At 47.3% G+C, this 20,867-nt stretch overlaps 1 protein-coding gene across 2 annotated transcripts in view; it reads right to left on the reverse strand.

The window, feature by feature from the left end:
• FBXW4 (F-box and WD repeat domain containing 4) overlaps nucleotides 1-20,867 on the reverse strand; it is a 61,755-nt gene that overhangs the window by 3,725 nt on the left and 37,163 nt on the right. For both annotated transcript variants that reach the window (XR_015222322.1, XM_086616229.1), the window contains exon 6: nucleotides 11,571-11,636. Coding sequence is in view for 1 of the 2 variants with exons in the window: in XM_086616229.1 (XP_086472355.1) it covers nucleotides 11,571-11,636 (66 nt within the window). In the remaining variant the exon portion in view is untranslated. The remainder of the gene's footprint in view (nucleotides 1-11,570; nucleotides 11,637-20,867) is intronic.

Here is a 20,867-nt window from a genome sequence, read left to right on the forward strand (position 1 = left end):
TGCCTAACCTGCAGAGTCCTCTACCAGTCACTCAGGCAGGAGCAGGAGTTACTCACGGGAGACGAGCTATCTCAGTGAGCCCTAGGCAGCACCAGCAGCTTAGATCCCTCTCTCCCCACTTCTGCATGCTACTGCTTTTTTCTTGGTTTTGCAGTGTAGCCCCTGGACTGGTGCTCTGAGCACATGGCAATGCGGGAGAGGAAACCAGGACTGGCCATGCAGCCCAGCAGCACATCTGGTGAACGTCTCCCACTAGTTAGCTGAAGCCTGTTTGTCTTATTTCTCCCTCACCATCTTCCCTGGTAACACACCTTTAATATGGAAAGGACTAAGTGAGCTCAGGGAGAGAGGAGCGCTGTGCTGAGGAAAGGTAGCAGGATGCAGAAGCACATCCAGAGATCTTTTACTGCCTGGGACCAGCCTTCTTCCTCCTCTCAGGTGCTTGAAATGGGTCACGGCAGATCTCCTCACAACCTCCCACCTCTGAACAAGCACCCGTCACACCCAGAGCAGCCTGGCCACACTAAAGCTTGTCTACAGTCTTCCAGACCAGACCTCAGTCTGCAGTGCTGCAAGATGGCAGCAATTTTTAATGGTAGCCTGGTGATGTCTCCAAGTGAAAAATTTCAGCAAAGTAACAGAGACAGGAGAAACCAGAGAGTCTGGACTATTGCTTTCAGAGCTTCCTGTGCAGCACTGAACACCACCTGTGTGCCTTGCTCCCAGTGATTCTCCATGCCTTCATACCTCACTGCAGCGGTACCCAAGCATCCCAGCACAGTCACATCTATTTTCCTCCCACCATTTCCCTTTCCAGCATAGGCAACAAAAAAGAAAGAAAAGGGGAAAAAAAAAGGGGGGAGAAAAAAAAAAAAGATTAGCTTTTCTCTGTAGGCAGGAAAGGAGCACAGATACTTGCAAGTTAGTGCCGCAAAGCAAACTTTGCTTTGCTGGTTTGTTAAATCAGTTAAATTCTCCTTCTCCAAGAACAGGTCAGTCAAAACACCTTTCGACTGGGATGTCCAGCCCCTGCATACAGCAGAAGTCCTTCAGCAGTTTACAGAAGTAACAAATTAGCTGCTACAGTGAAGCACTTACAATCTGACACCCAGGGAAAATCATACTGTGTTGTACACTGGGCACACAAACTAAAAGATCTAAGTGTTCTGGCATGGGCACACTTAAATTGATAAAGATGCAGAAGACAATTAATATTTTCCCCATTTTTCAGCAGATTAAAGTGTCTCTGGATCAGCAACCACTACGCCAGGCCAGCTCCACATCCCTGCAGCATATGCAGCCATGCTGAGCCCGTGCTAGAAAAGGAACTCTCTGCCACCATAACTATAACTCTCCCAGCCTTGGGATCACAAGTTAGTGCCCACAAATTATCCAGTCTTCATTATCCCAAATACTCCCTGCCCTCAAACCCCAGCCTCCAACAGCTTCCACTTCCTAGAAAGCAACACCCACAGCTAATCCTTAATAACCCATAAAGGGGCAACAGAAAAGCAGCAGATACACCAGCACATCACCAATAGTTTTCTAACAACTTACACGGGCAGAAGATATCTTCTCAACAAGGGAGAGAAAGAGATGTGATCGCTATCTTGAACCTTGTTTCTCACCAGCTTGCAGAGATCACCAGCACCAGCCAAACGCAGCAGGGAAACACCTTCTCCTTCCTCTGTGGGTCCTTTTTCACTCTCCGCACCCAAACACCTTCCAAACAACGTGGTTGATCCTCAGCACTTCAGAGGCCAGGGTGCCCTGTCCTTATTATGCACTACGAAGGTTAGTCTGTAAGTGACTGTGAAGCCTAAGCAAGACCAACCATTAGAAGATCCACATCACCTTCCCACCATGCCCGGGCCCTCCAGCAGTAGCAAGTAGCAGCTGTTTCACTCCCAGGCCTTCTTCAGGCAAGCCAGGTAGTTAGCTGTGCAGATGGTGGGAGTTTTGGTATGTTTTCTGTACTGAACAGCCTGGGTCAGACAGTGCCAGGGTTCAGTCCCAGTGCTGGGTGGCACCAAGAAAAACAACTCTGCACCAGTGGAGCTCTGTGGAGCAGAATCCAGATTTCCTGGAAAGACTACTCCAGAGCCAGAGCTCTCAGTTTCAGCACCTGAACCACAAACCACCTGGGCCAACGCAGCACCTACAGACACACAGGTAGGCCTCCAGTGCTGAGCAAGAACTCACAGATATTCCTACTTTCTCTTAAGCATCTAGACAGACTGAAATCATATTGGCAGTAACCCAGTACCAGCCCACAAGGAACAGAGCCAGAGCAAATCCAGCAGCCCATTTCATCCCTAGCACAGGAAAGTTGTGTTAGCACCAGGCTCTGGACTCCTTGCTGATAGAAAAAGATGTTTAAACAAAGTCCCTGTGTCTGGGAAATGTATCAAATGGATGAGTCCAAAAATGAAAGGCATTTTGTCAGACACTATAAAGAATCATTTGATTCATCTCCATCAATTCCCATGTTCTTCAGAAAAAAAGACTTAAAAATTACTTTTAAAATAAGCTATTTGTTTGGGATTTCCATATTTAACTCTTTTCTTTCCATGCTGGAAACCTAGCCAACCAGCACTGCTATTGTGATACCTCCAGAAGACAGGAGCCTTCTAGCCTGGAAGCAAAGTGAACTACCAAGGAATGGCAGAAACAAGCTGGGTTTTTAAAGTTTTTTTTTCTTTTTAAAAACAGCTACATGCTCTATTCCTTCTCACCCCAGCAATACGAAGACAAAATAAGATCAGTCACAGCACAGCCCAGATGGTTAATTTCCAGATAATTCATGGGATGCTGCTGTCATCAAGTTAAAGCCATATACAGCCTCCCAAGCCACAGTGATTATTTGTGTGACCATAAAAGTTTGGGATTTCCCTCAGACCTTGCTGATAGCTGGAGCCCAAAAGAACCTCCCTCTCTGTACACTGCTCATTTGCTGCAGGTCTTGGCCAGCTGTCTCCGATGCATATGAACTGCACTCCAAAAGCTAGGATGAAACAATAAACACTTTTCTCCCACCCTCAATTTCTGGTGAACCTGACAGATATTGTACAAACATGCAAATTCTACGAAACTGCTGAATTCAGAACATTTGCTGAGAACAGAGATGTGTGAAATTAAGGACATACTCATTCACTCTGGAAACCTCATCTGTGAACTGTGATCATCCCTCAAAGAGGAGAAGCCATTGCACACAAGCAGGTGACTATTCAGAAACCAACCAGAGTTCTAAACCAGTATTTTAGCCCCAATAACTACTTGCAACAAGCCAGGTGGGAAGAATATACTTCTAAAAAAAAAGAGCATAAAGAGCACCATTCAGTTCAAAACACTGGGATTATTTCAGCTGAGTATCAAACAGAGAAAGGAAACAAAATCCATTTAAACATAATTATCCAGAGTGCAGCTTTTGCACAACTTCTGTCATCCAATTTGGAGTGCGCACCAGAATCAAAGGGAAGAGCTGAGCTGTTGTCTCTTCCACGTGTTTTGCAACAGTGGCTGAGGCACCCAGAGGACGCAGCAGCTAATGCTAAGAAGGGAAAGGCTTGGTCAAACAACATCCATAACATACACAAGGAGCAGCACAGATCTTTGGCAAAGTTATTCTTCATAAAGTTATCCTACCCCAAGGGTATCTCAAGACAAGGCTGCTAATTCCTGCAGGGAGATGTGGGATTGGCTTGCGGAATTTTGAGGGAGCACCTCCATGTGAAATGGCTCAGAGATGCTGTCATAAGTGATTTTCAGGAGAAATGCCTCTCTCAGCTTCCTCAGCACAGCTGAAGGGACTCAAGGCAGTAGGGGGTAATGACACCAACGATGGTTGGAGATTGTGTCGGGGGGAGAGACAGAAGAGAGAGTGTTGCCTTCTTTTCTTCTGCTTTCTCTGAATTGGCCCACACACGCTTTAAATGGTCCAATAAAAAGATACAATTTCTTTACCTTTCCAGCTCTGGGACCCTGTGAGTTTTTGTTGTTCGGGTTCCCGTAAGGTTAAGTTCAGAGGATAAACTGACACACTGGGCTATGGGAAAAAGCCAGTTTCTTCAAATAAAGCCACAACGGTGCAAAAGAGACCCTGCTGGGGCTTTTATTTGGGAAAACAAACAGAAATGGCACCAAGCCCTTCTGCTTTACGAACCAATTTAACTATAAAACCAATGTTCTCCCTCTCGGGGGTGAGGAGGGGAGAGAGACAGGACATGACAATAGTCCAAAACCTTGGGGGGAGAAAAAAAAAAGAAGATAGGACAAAAAAGGTTGTCTGCCCCCTTTTCTTTCTTGCCCATGGCTCCTTTTCTTAGCACACGTGTGTTCTTGTAAAAACGATTAGATTGCAATTTGTATAACATGGTGACCCCCAAATTCAGACATTTAACCCCTTTTCTCTGCAAAGAATGTCAAGAATGTCTTCTCTGTCTTTCTTTCCAACGGGAGGAGTAGGGGGGAATTCTCTCAAACTGTGATTTCTTGGGAGAAGAGAAAAAGAGGGAGGCAAGGAAAAGAAGCAGAGAATTCTCAAAGCCTCTCGCCTTTCGCCCCACTTGTGTGGGAACAGGCGGCTGTATTGCTCCCTTTCTGGACAGAGCTCTGCAGGTCTCCTTTAGTAGGGAGACAAAAAAATGGAGAGTCCAAATCAAAACAAAGCCATCTGTTTAAATGAGCTACCACTAGCCAGTGGCAGAGGGGGTTCCTCATTCACTCCTTCCCATTCTTCTCTCTTGCCTCTGTTGATTCTCTCTCAACCCAGGGAAAAATAAAGATTGCTTTTGCTTTGGCTCAGAGGGATGAAACTGATTGATGCGCTTGGAGTGTCCAGCCCCCACCCACGCTCCCCGATTGTTCGGGTCCTTGTAAAGTTGTCATAAATACGCCTGAACAGGAGTGCAAAGGCCATAGCGTGCCCTGGACGTGCACATACCCAAAGGGCAGGAGCTGGCCTTATGCTCATCTGCAGTGAGATGGGGCCAAGACTGCCATGGAGAAGAAAGGATTTAGGATAAACACCTGTATATTCTTCCTCTTACAACAGTTTTACATTTAGTTGAAGATGCACCAGAGCCCTCTTAAAAAAGGAAGGCAGAAGATGCCCAGCTTATGCAAGAGGGTTCAAAAAGACGACATCAAAAAAAACCACACCTCAGAAATCAGTGAAGAACCACAAGGCCCCAAATGGTTTTGAGAAATATGCATACCATGAGAAATACGCTGCACAGACAAGACTGAAGTTATTCATTACAGCCAAGAGACTGAGCTCTGAACACGACAAAGTCTGCAGAAAGGAACAGCCATCCAAGAGACTGTCACTTAAGAGGCTCCCTGCAGCAGCACGCTTTCTCTAGCACCAGCTCAAGTACTTGGCCATAGGCCTGGTGTCCTGCCTCCAACAACGCCCAAGATCTCAGAGCAAGGGAATCAAACCCTACAGTTCAGAGCTGCAGAGCTGGGGTAGGAATTTCCTTCTGGCCTTGTCAAGTGATTAATTCATGCCTGAAGGCAGGAGACCTGTTTATACCTAGTCTTGTTGCTCAAATCACAAGTGGGATTGCCAGCTCCAGGAAGAAGGACCTGCTTTTCCCTTTGCCTAGATCTACATCCAAACTCTGAATCCTACCTACCTTACCGCAGAGGGAAGGGTTCCCAAAGACCAAATCAGAAATCCGAAGACAGTTGTTGTGCCAAACTGATTTAATAAGAACAGGCCAAGGAAGGGTTCACCTGAAGGCAAGAATTCCTCTATGACAGATCCCAGTCTGCCACTTCACCAATCTTTTCTTCTCTGAATTTCAGGAAGAACGCCTGGTGTTTATGTTCCTAATTAACCAAAGGACATATAAACAAAAATATTCAGAACTGATGCTTTAAAAGAGTAACCGAAGCCACCTGTGGACAGGATGAGGAAACAGCACAGCAAAAAACAAGGAGAGCCTTGGAAAAAGAGAATGACCAGCATCTGAGGAAGGGCAACTACCTATGGATCATCCCACTTCAGTGAGTGGAGGCAGTAGAAGGCACACATTTGCATTCACTTACCTGATGTAAGCACAACCCAGAAAGCTGTTTCGTTCACTGTTGGACAAGTTTTGGATTGGTTATTTTGATTTAAAACTGTGTTCAGCCAAGACAGAGATGCTGAGAAAGAAACCTAAGCCCAGAAGGAGTAGGGAGTCTCTTTCCCATAAAGCCTGGAGAGAGATTCCTTGGGGGGAAAAAAAAAAAAAAAAATATATATATACTTGGCATGATGAATCTATAGCAAAGCAGGGCAGGAGAGGGGATTCTGCATCTACAGCATAGTGGCATGATTATTCTGCCCACCAAATCCTGTGAAACTTCTATCAGTGCCAGGATAGTATTTGCTGTTGCTTGTCTCTCCAGTTACCAGAGATATCCACTCACTTCTCTGTACTGGATAAATCCAGTTTAAATGCTTGGGTGAAACAGACTCCGCACACTTCTTGAAGTCAGTTACCTTTCCTTCTGATCTAGCACCTCTAGTTCTGAATCCATTTGCTCTCTTCATCCAACTTCTGTCACTAAGTTGGAGGGTTTCAAACTTGTATAAACCTTGGAGTTCAACGCTGTAGAGAGAATGACCTTCTACAGAACTTGTTTTAGAACACAATACTAAGTCGTCTGCTTGTGCATCTTGGACCAAGCTTCTACATTAAAAGCTTTTGTTGGAAACATTTTGTAAGCTTTAAAACCAAGAACTAGATCTGCAGATTCTCATTTCATTTATCTACTTCCACATATAAAAAAAAAAATCTGAGCATGACAGGACGCAAAGCCGAGAAGGACTGGATTTGAGCAGGAAAGCATCAGTAGCGATCAGCTCACCAGGGTGTTCAGTACGATATACTGCAACTGTCAAATCACACTTGCTGTTTAAGAACAGCACAAGGAGCCTGAGTTTTGACACTCTCCCTCCTTGTTGACAATTGCTCACGTTCACTCGCTCAATGGCTCTGAAGAGCCACCAAAGTGGATGCAGATCAACGTATGCCAAAATTTGAAAGACAGTAACTAATTCTCGTCTGCCCCACTGCACAGACAGATGTAACCTAGCAAGGGTTCCACGGAAGCACATACCAGAGATCAGGCAGCAACAAGTTAGCAAACTTCAGCCAGCTGCTTATGATGGTAACGCGGATGCTGGCTCTCAGAGAGACAGAGCACAATGCAACAGCACCACAGGCAAATACAGATTACTAACCTGCTCAGCAATTACCTGGCTACCCTGAAAGACTCCTCCCCAACCCTCTGCTGAGGGCACCAGCTACACACCTGAATCTCCCTTATCCTCCACTCGCAAGTCACTCTCACAAATCCTCTACCTCCCACCTCCCCAAAATTTGCAGACATCAAAGGCACCTGCCTTGAACACCTGAAGAGCAGGGGAGCCTGACGGTCAAGAAATGCAACTCTGTATCTTCTCCTTCCATGAACTATTTTTTTTTTTTCCCCCATCCCTTTGAAAAAGGTGGCAGAGATAAATGGAGAACAAAGAAACAAGAAAAAGCCACAGCTTTGGCCCACACCCTGCCTATTACTTAAGGGGGAAGGAACTCTTCCGAAAGAGGAGGAAAAAAACGTGCTCAGACACAATGGCTCAAAAGGCCAGGCAGCAAACCGGGCCACTTTGTACTGCTAACAAGGGAAACCTAATTACAGGAAGAGGGCAAAGAGGGACAGATAAAAGGGATACAAAATTTCAACATCTGTTGCCATAAAGGGATAAGAAGTGGGGAAACGCAAAGTGTCAGTTTGGTGTCAGTGACGGTGTAAAGCCACTTTCAAAGGGCTCAGGAGAGGGAGAAAAACTGAACAAGAAATTAGAGGGTTCTTAAAAAAAAAATACAACAAAACAAAACAAAAAACACAAAAACCACTCTGCCAAAAATGCTTTCAAAAGTGGGGAGGAGATGGACAAAGACTGGATATTTAAAAGATAGAGGATGCAAGGTGGCTTGCAGGGCACGGCTACCTTTGGCTCAGTTTTCACAGCAGCTCTTGTGCCCTGCATCTGTCATGTTGTGTCACAGGAAAGGACAATGTAGGACTTGTGCATTCAAAGTGTTTACAGCATGAGGACTACCATGCCAGACAGATCACTGGTCGGTCCATTTCAAACACCAGGCTTGGCAGAATAGCTCCAAGAGTTGCTGCAAAGCAACCTATGGAGTATCCTACCTTATCGAGAAGCATCCTTGAGGCACAGGCATTTGTCTCCTAAAGCCATGATAGGCTGGGGAGTAACAGTTCTCCACAGGCAAATGGAATGCTGGCCTTGGAGCTATCCCTTTGTCTCCCAAGGAGTTGAAACTCCCAAAGAAGACAGGAGGTGGGAAGAGAAAGAAAGAGGAACAGGATCTGAAGAAAGGTTCCTTTTCACTTGCTTGCCATTAACTGGCTGTTCTGCTGAGCCACACGCTAGCATTGGAAGATAAGACAGGACGGTGAGAGCAGAGAAAGGCAAAAGGGAACAGAGGGGCAGCTGCCATCATATCCCTCACTGCCATGGAGTGGCAAGGGGACTTGCAAGAGGCCACAGAGTCAGCAGGCCTGATACTTGATGCACGGACACAGGTGAGTATCCAGTGGCCCATACTGTTAATTGCTCTCCTTTCCTGTGCAGACCTCTAATCACCTAAGTTATTCACAGCCCCCCTCCACACACACACACCTTGATCCTGAGCGGCAATAAGTGCATGGCAACTTCCCCACATCTAAAAGCAATCAGATGGTACAGTGTAGCATCTGTGGGATGAGATATGTCCTCCAGAGGTGCAACTAGTCAGCTTCAAAAGCATAAGGAAAAAAAAAAAGATATCCTTCATTACAGGAGAAAGGGCCAGGTGTAGCAGCAGCTGGAATTTCAGCCATCGGAGACAGTGTCTTGGCATTACACGGTCATTCCCCTGCTTTAGACTCCCCTTGACAATTGCTTGTTGCTGCCTGTTGCGGCTTTGATCCAACGCCATCATCTCAGCAAAGACAGAAATGAAAGACAGTTGTGGGGGTGGGATGCAGCAAGAGGCGTTTCCTCTCCCCACTAAAAATTTCCTTGCTGACAAACCCAACCAAACCCTTTTCAAAGCCCAGAACATATTTCCAGGTGAAGACATTATCCCTTCCTCATGAAGGGATGAGAATGGCTGCCTCAGGGTCAGGGAACAGCGAAGGTCATAAATACGAAAACATACCATGACCAAAAGCTACAAGCACCAGCCCAAGGACTTATCTGGCCTGGAACTAAGAAGATCAGTACACAAAAGGTTATTTAAGCTTTAAATCCTTTTGTAGCATGTTCCAGCTCTCAGCTGTCGAGGAAAAAGACCACCTACCCCAAGGGAAGAGAATGCTACAGAAACTGCTGCAGTGTTACTTACACACACCCCCATACAGAAAAACCAGCTAACTGAATTGACTGGTCTTGGACAGCACTAAACATCTAAGTGGTGCTAAAGATCTGAACTTTTAAACAATAAGTCTTAAGCATTGCTCTACCATGCCTTACTTTTTTGATAGAGAAGTTGCCTGGATTCTGCTCTTAGAGATCGCATCCTTGCCATGTTCAGCCTCTGCGAGTCAGACCCTGGCCCTTTGTGGCCACAGGGAAGGGGTAAGCAGCAAATCCGGGGCGCCTGGCTCTGTCTGCCAGATGTTATCAAGACACACTGGGCACAGGAGGAGCTTTTCAGTCCTGGGTAGCTCTAAGATTTTACGTTTCCATGCCATGCTCCCTCTTCTGGAGTCTCCCTGGTCAGACAACGTGCACAAGCCTCAAAGAAAGAAATAGCATTTCCCTACAAGATCACTTCTGGCAACCACTGGAGCCTTTGAAAATGAATCCAAAGCTCTGCTGGGAAGAACAGTTTACGCAGAAGTCAAGATCTGGAAGGACAGCTCTGTACTCCCTTGCTAGGAACGATCACATCAAGCTTCACATGCTAGTTTCCTGGCCATGCTCCCTACTCGGTGTCCTGCCCTGCATGTGCTGACAAGAATCCCAGCTCACAAGCAGGTCCCCGGAGAGGAAAAGACCCAGTGGCATGGTGCATTCCAGCTGTGACAGGTGAAGAGGGAAGAATAAGTTTGACACTCCAGCCACTGCAACAGAGGCCCAGTGGTCTAGGTTGCCTTGGCTTTTTTATTTGCCTGTCACTCAGGCTTTGACGTTATTGAAAGATCAAACTCCGTTGTGCCTGTTCATTACCTTAATCCTATTTTCTACACAGCTTTATTATCTCTTCAGGCTTCCTTGGGAAAGGCTGTCAGAGAGACTGGGGCAGGGGGGAGAGGGTTGCCTATCTCCTCACCCCTGTCAGATGCCTCTATTCAAGAACAGCTGGAAGACTTGATGGGCAGGGGTATCACAGCACAGTCTGGATCCCTCTAGGGTACTCCAAAGGCACCATTGGACTAGGTCGCCAGGAAACATGCACCATAGCTGAATGCACTGGCATTGTCTTTCCTGCTCTAGTTTGCCCTTTGTGAGATGCATCCTTTGCAGTCTTTATTTTTGTTGCTTCGGAGAAAACCAAACTGGTTTATATTTGCATTCGATGCAGCTGACTCGGACAATCTAAACTACAGGTTAGAAGGTAATTTGCCTCAGACCAGCTCTGCATCCACATCAATCTTCCTCTACCTCCTTTCCCCAAAAACAGCTCTGCTGACACCCCTCAGGCCCCTTCTGCCATTGCCCCCCTCTCTCCCCTCGCAGAGCCCACGAGCTCACCTCAATCCTGACGGCACTCCCTGGATAATCTGTGCTGTGCCACTCCTACCCAGAGCACACCAGTCCCGGAAAGTTGAGCTGCTGTTCAATAATCCAGCCAAATATTTGCTATCTGTCCATCACAACACAAAGACCCCCAGGCTGAGAGTTTCAAATTTGTCAGCAGTTGAGTCTCACATCAGGATTTGAGCCCAACATTTCCCCAATTGCTAAGGTCAGCACCTTCACCAAACAGGAACTACTCAATGGCCCCAAATCAGAGGCCACAGCAATTAACCTTCTCAATGCTTATTAAGACAGAGAGAAGACAACGTGCCTGAGTCACTTCCGTAGATAACCTGCCGCCACCTCTCACCTCCCTGAGCTACCAGAAACACCAGCCAGGGTGACATGACTGTAGAGCCTGTGTTTGCCTACGGCTTCTGAGCACCACAGACAAGTAGGTGAATGGGAGGATGCAGATCACCTTCCTCACCCCTCTGGCTCAAGCTGAAGCATCAACTGAGACAGATGAAAAGAAAGGTGTACTAGGCACATTCTGACTGTACATGGGTAAGGGGGAAAAAACAGGATGGCTGTGCAATCAATTAGAAAAGCTGGGAAGAAAAGTCGAGCTGCTCCCTACTGAATCAGAACCACCCCACACACACCCCTTTCCACACCAGCTTGTTCCGTCTGCTACTCCATCCCACATCTCATGTTTAAATATCCCTTGCCTACATGGACTATGGGAATGATTTTACAGCATCTCCAATATTGCATTTCTCACTGTTATTCCCTCCCTATAACCTGGAAGCTCACTCACCTCTCAAGGTCCCAGATTCTCAGAGGTGAGGTGTGTCCACAGCAGGCTGTCCCCGTCACAAATGAACTGTATAAAAAAAACAAGCAAACAAAAAAAACCCACTTACTAATCCTCATGTTCTGAAGAAATAGGGCATGAGCAAGACAGAGAAAACAGGCTACAAGACAGACTTTGAATTCTAGTTGAAGACTATTTCAGTATGTTCCACCATGTTTCACAAGGGGCAGGCAGCAGCAAAGGGAGAGGTGCTCCAGAGCTCTCAGAAGCTGAGCTTCCCAGATGCAGCAGGTCACAACTGCAGAGAACTGGCAGGACACACAGATGTATTTTCATATGCAAAGGGAAAACTTAAAACAGGAGCAGCTGTAAATTGCAACAACATTTTCAAAACAGTTAGCACAGTACTTGGCACATTTCATACACAGCGGTGTAAGCTCCGGAAAGACCCCATGGAAAACTCAGCTACATCCTACTTCATGTCTCCCTTCTGTTTGCTGGCAACTTCTGAGCACAATCATGAATTGGCTGCAGCATCACAGGCCTAACGAATCACAGAATAGAGGCCTCCGGTCCAGCCTGCTTAAAGCAGGGCCAATTTCAAAGCTGGATCAGGTTGCCCTCCCCAGTGTTCAAGCACTCTCTCTATTAGAGGCAGCACAGCTCTCCTGCAGAAATATTTGGCTCAGTTCATCCTCTCCAGCAGGGTCCATTCCAAAGTCCTTTCTGGCAATGCTATGTCCCTGCTGCACATGCTGCCTCGGGAGGTCGCCTGACAGCCGCTCACCTCAAACTAGTAGATAAGACAGGAGCAAGTCCTTAAAATCAAGCAGCAGGAACATGGGTGTTGTGGCTCTCCGCACCACACTGCTTGTTTTGTGCCAACTTCCTATCCTCAGTCCAAATAAGAGAAAACAGCTCATACAAAGATTTCTAAGTAAGCTACAAATGACCTCTCACAAAGCCTCGTTTATTGCAGCTACCAAGAATAAAATGCCAAAACTATGTTTAAGTCATTGCATGAATGCAGGAAACGGAGCCTGCTTTAAATAAAAGCCAGCTCTATGTTTTGCCTAGACATCTTTCGCAGCGTGACATGGAGCTGGCAGCTGAAAGAGGAAAGCAAAATAAGGAAACAGTATCATGTCTGTAAAAATAGCCGTTTTAAATATTTCTTTGATCCTCTACAACATTCTTCCTTTGGAAGTCAGAAGGTGTCTCCAAGCCTCTACTGTACTAGGAAGGCATTCTTGCAGTATCCTTGACTTCTGTGAGAAGCACTACTGCTCTACTGGTGTTACAAGGCACCCAGCAGCAAAGTGGTAAACACACACTCAACTCAATCAAAGCCAGAGAAGAGCCATGTGGAAGCAGGCTGAGAACTCAGAACTCCTTCTACTTTTAGCTCTGTGGTTTAGCTGAGCAACTGGTTTCTCCAAAGCATAGGGACAAAGCGGTATTGCCAATACACTCTGCAAAAGACTCAACCAGATAACATGAAGCCATCTCAAAGAGCTACAGGAACCAAGGAAGAGCTACAGCTACCAAGGTGCTCTTTTTTGGAAGGCTTTATCCCTTCTACCCAAACTCACATACCTGGAGGTGTCCACAAGTCCTGTGACCCTTAGCTGCCCTTTAGGGCTAGACAAGGCCTGCAGCACCAGAGCTATTTCAAAGCCTCTCCAATTAGGCCATCTTACATGCAAAATCTGAGGTTCACTGGCAGTGCGCATGCAATTGACCCAATGCACCTGTAGCACAGGGCTCTTTGCACAGATGCCACAGGTTGAACACATTATTCTTCTCCATGGAAGTCCCGGACCAAAGTGTGAGAGTCTAAGGAAAACCCAGTTCCTGTTGCTGTGCAGCAGCCACAAGGACCAATTAAGAAAGCATGCAGCATTTCATATTTGGAAACACAGTTTCTGCTCAATACCTGCTTTCTCTCCACCATAGTGCAGGACAAGAGGGAACATTTCCCTTTTGCCAATGTCTCCCATCTCAGAGGAAAACAAGCAAAAGACACCCATTCCGATAGCTCACCGTTCAAACCTCATGTCTGGAAAGTAGCACTTTGGTCAGGGAGTCCCTCAGCTACAAAGCTAGGTATTGGGTTCTGTCCCTCCCTCCCCAAACATAATCCATTAATAACTACTAAAGCCAATTACCGTGGTTAGAAACATAATAGCAGTCAGGGAGTCAGTCAAGCAGGCAATTGGGTGCTTAAGATTTTTCTTTTGGGGGACGAACTGACTCTGTCCCAGCAGAGAACACCCTCATGTGGGAGACAGGCCCCTTTGTGCAGAAGGTATGCACAAGACTTTGATGGTTGCCACAGGTCTAAATTAGCATGGAGGCACACCAACAGGGAGAAAAAGGTGGGAGGAACAGAAAGGTCTAATCCCTGCTCATGCTGTCAGTTCTGGACTTCAGCTTTTCCTCCTCAGTCCTTACCACCCACTCCTCCAAAAAAAAAAAAAAAAAAGAAGAAAAAGAAAAAAGAAAAATAGTATTAGATGAAAAGACTTCTCTCCAGCATCGCATACAGGCCTCAGGGCCATAAACAAGTCTCTTCTGGGTAAAGCTGACTCCATTCAGTCAACAAGAATTTTTTTCTCATACTTCAGCAGATCAGGTTTGCAGGCCTTATCTTTAACAGGCTGGAGCCCATTAGCAAGCAAAGATAAGACTTCTCCCAGAAAAGTGGGGCACCTTCACTGCCAGGATTAGAACGCAGCATTCACAAGACATGCACAAGAAGTGGTGCTAGTGATAAACTGTCAAAGCCTGGGAGCGAACTGACCTGGAAGTCTGGATTCCCAGGAGACGACACAGGGCTTCTCACCTCAAGTCTGGTCTGCAGGCATACATCTTCAACCCGCAGGCCTCTCATAACTGGGAACCTCACAGAGGTGACAGTTTCACTCCAAGCAACAGGGCAACGTACGTCAGCTGTGGTAGGTCTAAAACAACATGCAAATTGGAGCAAAGCACATAAAGCTTGGCTCCAAAACCTCTGAAACTGTTCAGCAGAACTGAGGCCTTCAACCAGGCTTGCTTGTCTTCTTCTTGCTTTTGTCTTAGGCAGCACAGAGTGCACACCAAAAACGACCTAGAGAAGTGCAATCTCTTCACAGTTGTTCCTGCCAGCTGCCCAAGAGGAACAACTCAAGCTGTTACCAGCTTAGTGAGTGTAATTTATTTTGCCTACAATGCCTTCAGGAGTCAGAGAGACTGAGGAGACACTAGCTTGGGAATAGCAGAGCACAAGATACTCTATTTACATCACTGCAGAGACGAACCACCTCTCTGAAGTATATATGATACTACTGATGTGCACAGACACTGACCAGATGCATCTACATGCTGCATAAAAATCGCTATGTCCAAGCTTCAGATGGCCTTGGAGATGCAAAGTCCCTTCCCCACTAAGCTTCCCTCTGCCCTGTGAAAGCTGCTGGGTACCAAGAACACAAGCTCCCACCAAAAGGCTCTCTAATGGGAAAATGAGCACCATTGCAGGGCTTCCATAACAGGGCATGTTGTCTTCACAGAGATTCCTCAGAAGGTAAAACAAGCAAGCCAACATAGTATTTCCACCTCTGCTGCACCAGGAAGGTGAGGATTTTGCAGACCATTGAGACATACACTTCATACACGGCATGTTTTTGTTGGCCGAAGCAAGCCATTTTCCAACTCATCTGATACTTTGATGTCCCCCTTCCCATTTTAAACTCCCTACTGAGAAGGAGAAGAGGGGGGGAAAAAAAAAAGGAAAAAACCCACAAACAACAAAAAAACACCTGCTTCCACTGAAGCCAGACCCTCTCTATGTTACAGAAGAGACATTTCATTAGAGGTCATTGTCATTCCCCCACTATAGAAGCTGGGCCAGGGGATGAGAGAGAACAAACACCCTGGCAGTGCTGTTGGAAGAAACACAAGAACTTCTCTCCACCTGACCAACTTGTGGTTGTTGATGATCCCATGGCATTTCTGCCAACAGCAGTAGTTCTCTGGCTACAGTCCAGCTGCAGGGATCCCATGCTGGCTCCCAAGGTGCCACCTACACAGTTTCACCCCACCTGTAGCATCTCTCTTTACCCCATCCTGGACAGAGCATTAATAGATGTGGATGAACCAGAGGCAAAAAGGGAGCTGCCCATCAGTCCTTTTGGAAAGATGCTGCTTGTCATAAGGCTTGGAAACAGTTTCAGCTCGAGAGACAAATCCCATTGTACAATACATACCTTCCTCATTGTCAACCCAGCCTGAGCTGGGAATCCTGCAATGCAAAGCCACTGAAGGAATCTGGGTGAAACAGGCCCTTTCCAACCTCTTCTCTCTAAATTTCCCCCATGCCCCAGGCTTGTGCCCTTCCCCTGTACTGTAAACAGATAGCTTCTCAAGTCCTATTCTGCTCTTTGGGGATTTCAAATCCAGAATCTGCTTGACGTGTGCAAGAGCCTGTTCCTTCCTCCTCACACGCTCCCCCCGCCCCCTGGAATTGGACATCGTTGTTTCATTTTGGAGACTATTATATACAGAGACTCATCGGACCAGGAAACAAAGAAGTTATTACTTGACAGAGCCCTGCAGCTGGGAATGTGGAAGGCAGGGGGAGAGGAGGGGGAGCACTGAGGGAGACAGCACAGGGGGGCTGGTAGCAGCGTTATGAAAGCTATCAACAGAAGATGGGAAACATCTTTTTTAAGAAGTCTCAAGTGGGATGAGAAAAGACGAAGAGAAAGCAAGTCCAAAATGGAGAGCAGAGAAGAGAGAAAGCAGTTGGTGTCGACAGTGCCACGGGTTAAACACACGGGTCTGTGGGTTTGTGTAGCCTTTGATTCAGCACTGACACGCTTTGGCAAGGGAGGCCACCAGAGCTGTCAAATCCTTCACCAACGTGCCCATCAATTGCATTCAGCTCTCCCCGACCCGCACTGGCATTTTAATTACTGTTGGGTAAACTAATTTGTACAAATGAAGGCAACTCTGCCTAATAGAATATGCAAGCTCTCTGACCTCTGACAGGCGATGACACAAGATACAAAGGAGGCAGAGGAAGGCTTTTTATCAGAGCCTTATTACTCTCTATTACTCCAATTAGTTAAGCTCCAGTGCTCCTAATTGGGGGGAAAAATTGCAATTAAATCAATTTTTGATGGGCTGAAAGTGGGTTACCGAACCGCCCTGCCTGTGAAACACTGATATTATAGCAGCAAAGGTCAAAGTCTTTGTCGGCACCTGTGGGGCCCCCACCTCCCCTCTCTAAGCCCCTCCGTGCCCCCCCCGACACACACACGCAGCTCGCTAAGGCGAATCATTAGAACATGTCATGTCTCATCGCGGCCGCCACCATCCTGCTAACCTCATCAGTTGACATCATTACGGAAGGTAACTCCTCCAGCATGAATACAGTGCTAAGGTCACATAAACTTGATGGAGCCCCTGCTGAAGGGCCCAGGAGGCTGGGGAGCAGATGCAACAGTAACAACATTGTGAAGGGGAGAGGAGGGGGACGGATACTCCGCGCAGGGAGTTTCGCACCTCTGGCATGAGCCTTCTCCAACAGACCAGATATACACAAAGGGAAGGAGGCCGAGATAGCAAGGGAAAGCAGGTGCTCCTTCCCCAGGGGCATTTAATTTGCAGGGGGGAAAAAAGAAAAAAAAAAGAAAAAGCACAGCACGAGTTTATCATTTTCTTCTCCATGAGAAAGTGGGCACCACAAACATGCAAGAAGTCCCACCTGCCTTTGATTCAGGTAATGCTGGACAAGCCAGGATTGGGTGGTCAAGCAGGGCTGGTGCTACCCCTTCAGTGCTCCAGACCAATCCCTGTAGCTCTACTTTATGCCTCTTACAGGATGACCAGAGAACTGAACCAAGCACTTCCCGTATCTCAGAAGTCAGTCAGGACAGCTGGGTTATATGCTAACTTAGTAACCACAAACTGAACAAAAATCAGCAGGTAAAGCAGTTGCACCAAAAGTCCAGCCCCTGTCCACAGGCCAAAATTACAACTTTCCAGAACCGGGAACATGGGGAGTGGAAGGCTATTCAGAAGAAGGTAAGACTGAAAAAGCTGAAGAAGCCAATGACAGATGACGTAACTGTCCAAAACCTGAAATAACAAGTGTAGGTTGCATCCAATTTACTACAGCTCTGCAATATCCTTGTGGCTTTTGGCTCTAGACTAAGTCTTCTCATACTCTCAGTCCTCAAGAGCCTTCTCATCCTTCCAGTCCCACATATCGCGCTCCTTCCGCATCCTTGCCACGCGATGCTTCAGCTCCGGACCTTCAGAGCAAAGACGGTGACAAGGTCCATCAAACTGACTTAAACATTTTCTATCTGTATTACTGGCTGCTGTTCTAGGCTCAAGATACTGCACTTCATTAAAGCCTGGTTTCAGGAGTCTGCTGCAGTCTCCTCAGGTCCCTGTACTACTCCATACTCCGCGCAAAGAAGAGCTTCTAGAGTGCTCTGGAACTGAGCTCACATTTGGGCCCAACTGCTTGCACGCATGTAAAATAGTCTTGTACATGGACTCAATAACAAGACTGAGCTCACCTGAGCAAGCAGAGACCCACCGCAGCATAGCCTCATCTTTGCTCAGCAGTGAATAACATTGCCAAAGAGAACCAACAACTGGAGTCAAGTGACCAGGCTTGTTCCACAAACGGACTGGAAAGCACTGGCACGCACGTTTGCTGCTGCTTCCTTGAGACCCGCGTGCACGCCACAGCGTCTCTCAAGGCATCGGTCAGCTCAGGGTTGAACTGTGCTGCTGATATGCATCGCAAATTGCACACAGAGAAGCAACAGAAGAGCTCTGCCTCTCTCCACCAGGGACGCAGCACAGAGAGAAAACAAAACGCATAAGGACAACTGCATGAACACCACAACATTTACAACCACTGCTGTTCCAAGAGGAAAGGTCATGCTCTGGCAAGGAGCACCAGGGACACAGGCACAGATAGACACACTAATAGCTCATTCACATGCTGTCTCCAGCCCCATGTGGACCACTAGAAAGTGGTCCCAGAAAGAAGGTATTTGCATTTTGTACTGAAGGGCACTGCAGAGATGCTGGGTTGAAACAACAGTCTCACATTTAAGGCAGAACTCCAGCGCTTTTGATAGGAGAAACACTCACGTCATTGTCTCCCACATCATTTACTGCATGCCTCAGGTAGAAGGAATGTCAGCTTCACCTCTCCAACCCTCTGCCTTGGCCTATAACTTCAATGTCTTCCTCCAGACTTCAGAGACCCACAGGCTGGAGAACAGAATAAGCCTTTAATATCCTCACAGGCCCAATTCCCAGCATGGTAGACAGGTCACCCCTGCTCTATCAAGTTGATTAGCAGGTACCCAACCCAGACACCTCCATCTTGCCTTCACTGCTTAGCAGCTTCACTGTCTATTGCCTGCCCAAGTCATCTCATACCTTGTTCACCATCCCCTCGCCAGCCCTGCAGCAGGTAAGTTTTGTGAAAACAGGTAGACAGATGTAGAATGTAATCCTCATTTCTGGAGAAAAACTGAGCACAACAACATCAAGACAGATTTCAGACAGGGCAGACACATGCCCACAGACCTCTTCCACACTGCAACAACTGAACAGGAAAATACCCTTTATTACAATCTAGTGAGACCACCCATAGAACAGTCCTGATGTTCCTAGGGCTGTTTGCATCTGAATATCACCCTCCTTTCCCCAAGAAAGTCACTACTAAGGTTACATTTGTGTTTTGAGGAGTTTAGGGTTTTTTTTATTGTTTCTTCTTCTTTTGCAAATGCAAGTGAAATAACCACAGCTGGTATCTGGACTTCCTTAATTACACTATGCATTCTCCCTTCCAACATTACTAGGGCAATCTGAGCCACCTGCACCAACTTCATCCAATGCTCTACTCCCCAGAGCAGCCACTCAAATACAGACTGGCAAGACTCCTGCTAGGTACCCACCAGACAGCATGCTCTACCACTGACTGCTGCACATGCCATCTGCAATACAGTGCAAGGGAACTGCAAGGTGACTTCATAAAATCTCCATCTTGAGCAAATCCCTTGGCTTTATTGGAAACAACTGAAAGGAAGAAACAGGTGAAGCTGCTGGCTGCGCAGCAGGAAAACGTGGTCCCCGGATGAGATACATTGGACACCATCTGCTCCTGGGATAGGGTAAGGCACCTACAGACTATCACACATCTCGGGCAGATCTCTGAATGCCTGGCACTCAATTCTCACCCATCTGCACACTCACCTCTAGCCTTCACACCCAGCACCTATCCCCACCCTTCTGGGCTCAACACCATCACCCTTTCCCCTCAACCCAATGGGGAAGACACTGTGAGCGTGACCCTCACCCACTTCCCCAGCTCCAGCAGCTCCCTCAAGCTCAGTGCTCTGGGCCCACACACAGCCTTACAAGAAGCTCTGAACTCCAGCCCTCGCTTTCTCAAAGCCTGCCCAGGTGTAAAGCTCCAGCGATTCCTTTTTCTTTGTCATTTTCCCCTCCCTCCTTTCTCTCCCCCTAGCCCCACCAACACTTTCAGGCCACACAGTGAGCCAGGACGTTCGAGTACACGAGGACCACTGCAGCAGTCGTGCTGTTTCAGGCCCCCCCAATCCCAAGACAATTTCCAAGAGCCATTTCTTACCCTCCCCTCCCTGAAACAATTTCTGTTAATTGCCTGGTGGGAATCACTTATAGGTGGGGGAGGCTCTCCCCACACACACACCCTAGCCCCTAATTGGCTTACTGAAGTTTTAACGGGGCTTTCACCTGGAGAAGCTGGTAATTATTCCCTTCATTCCCCTCTTGCTTGTACCTGTAGCTTCACACTTGGGGCCTGCATGGCTCCACGGGGGGGACTTTGTTCCCTCTAACTACAGGCCCCACACAAATGGGCCCAGCAGCAGGAGAACACAGCAAGGTGGTAATTTTCAGCCCAGTGTAATTAGCCGAGGTTCTTTCAGCCCAAACTACTGAATGGGGAGGGGACTGCTGGGAGGGTGCGCCATGTGGGAACAGTGGGATGGGGGCTGCTCTCAACAGGCGGACAAAGACTTCTCAGGGGCTCTCATCTGGGGCGAGCAGGAGGAGGGGGCTGAAGCAGGACGGCCGGCCTGGCAGAGGCAGTGGGACACGTGGCGAGGAGGTCTGCTCACGACAAGCATCTTTTCCCCAGCCTGTGGAACAGGGCCATGCAGGATGCCAAAAAGGGGTAAAGGAGAAAAGAGATCCAGTGATGCACAGTAGGAGCATGTGAAGAGTTATGATGCATGG

This window comes from Tauraco erythrolophus, chromosome 9 (assembly GCF_009769465.1).
Source record: "Tauraco erythrolophus isolate bTauEry1 chromosome 9, bTauEry1.pri, whole genome shotgun sequence".
Classification (NCBI taxonomy): domain Eukaryota; kingdom Metazoa; phylum Chordata; class Aves; order Musophagiformes; family Musophagidae; genus Tauraco; species Tauraco erythrolophus.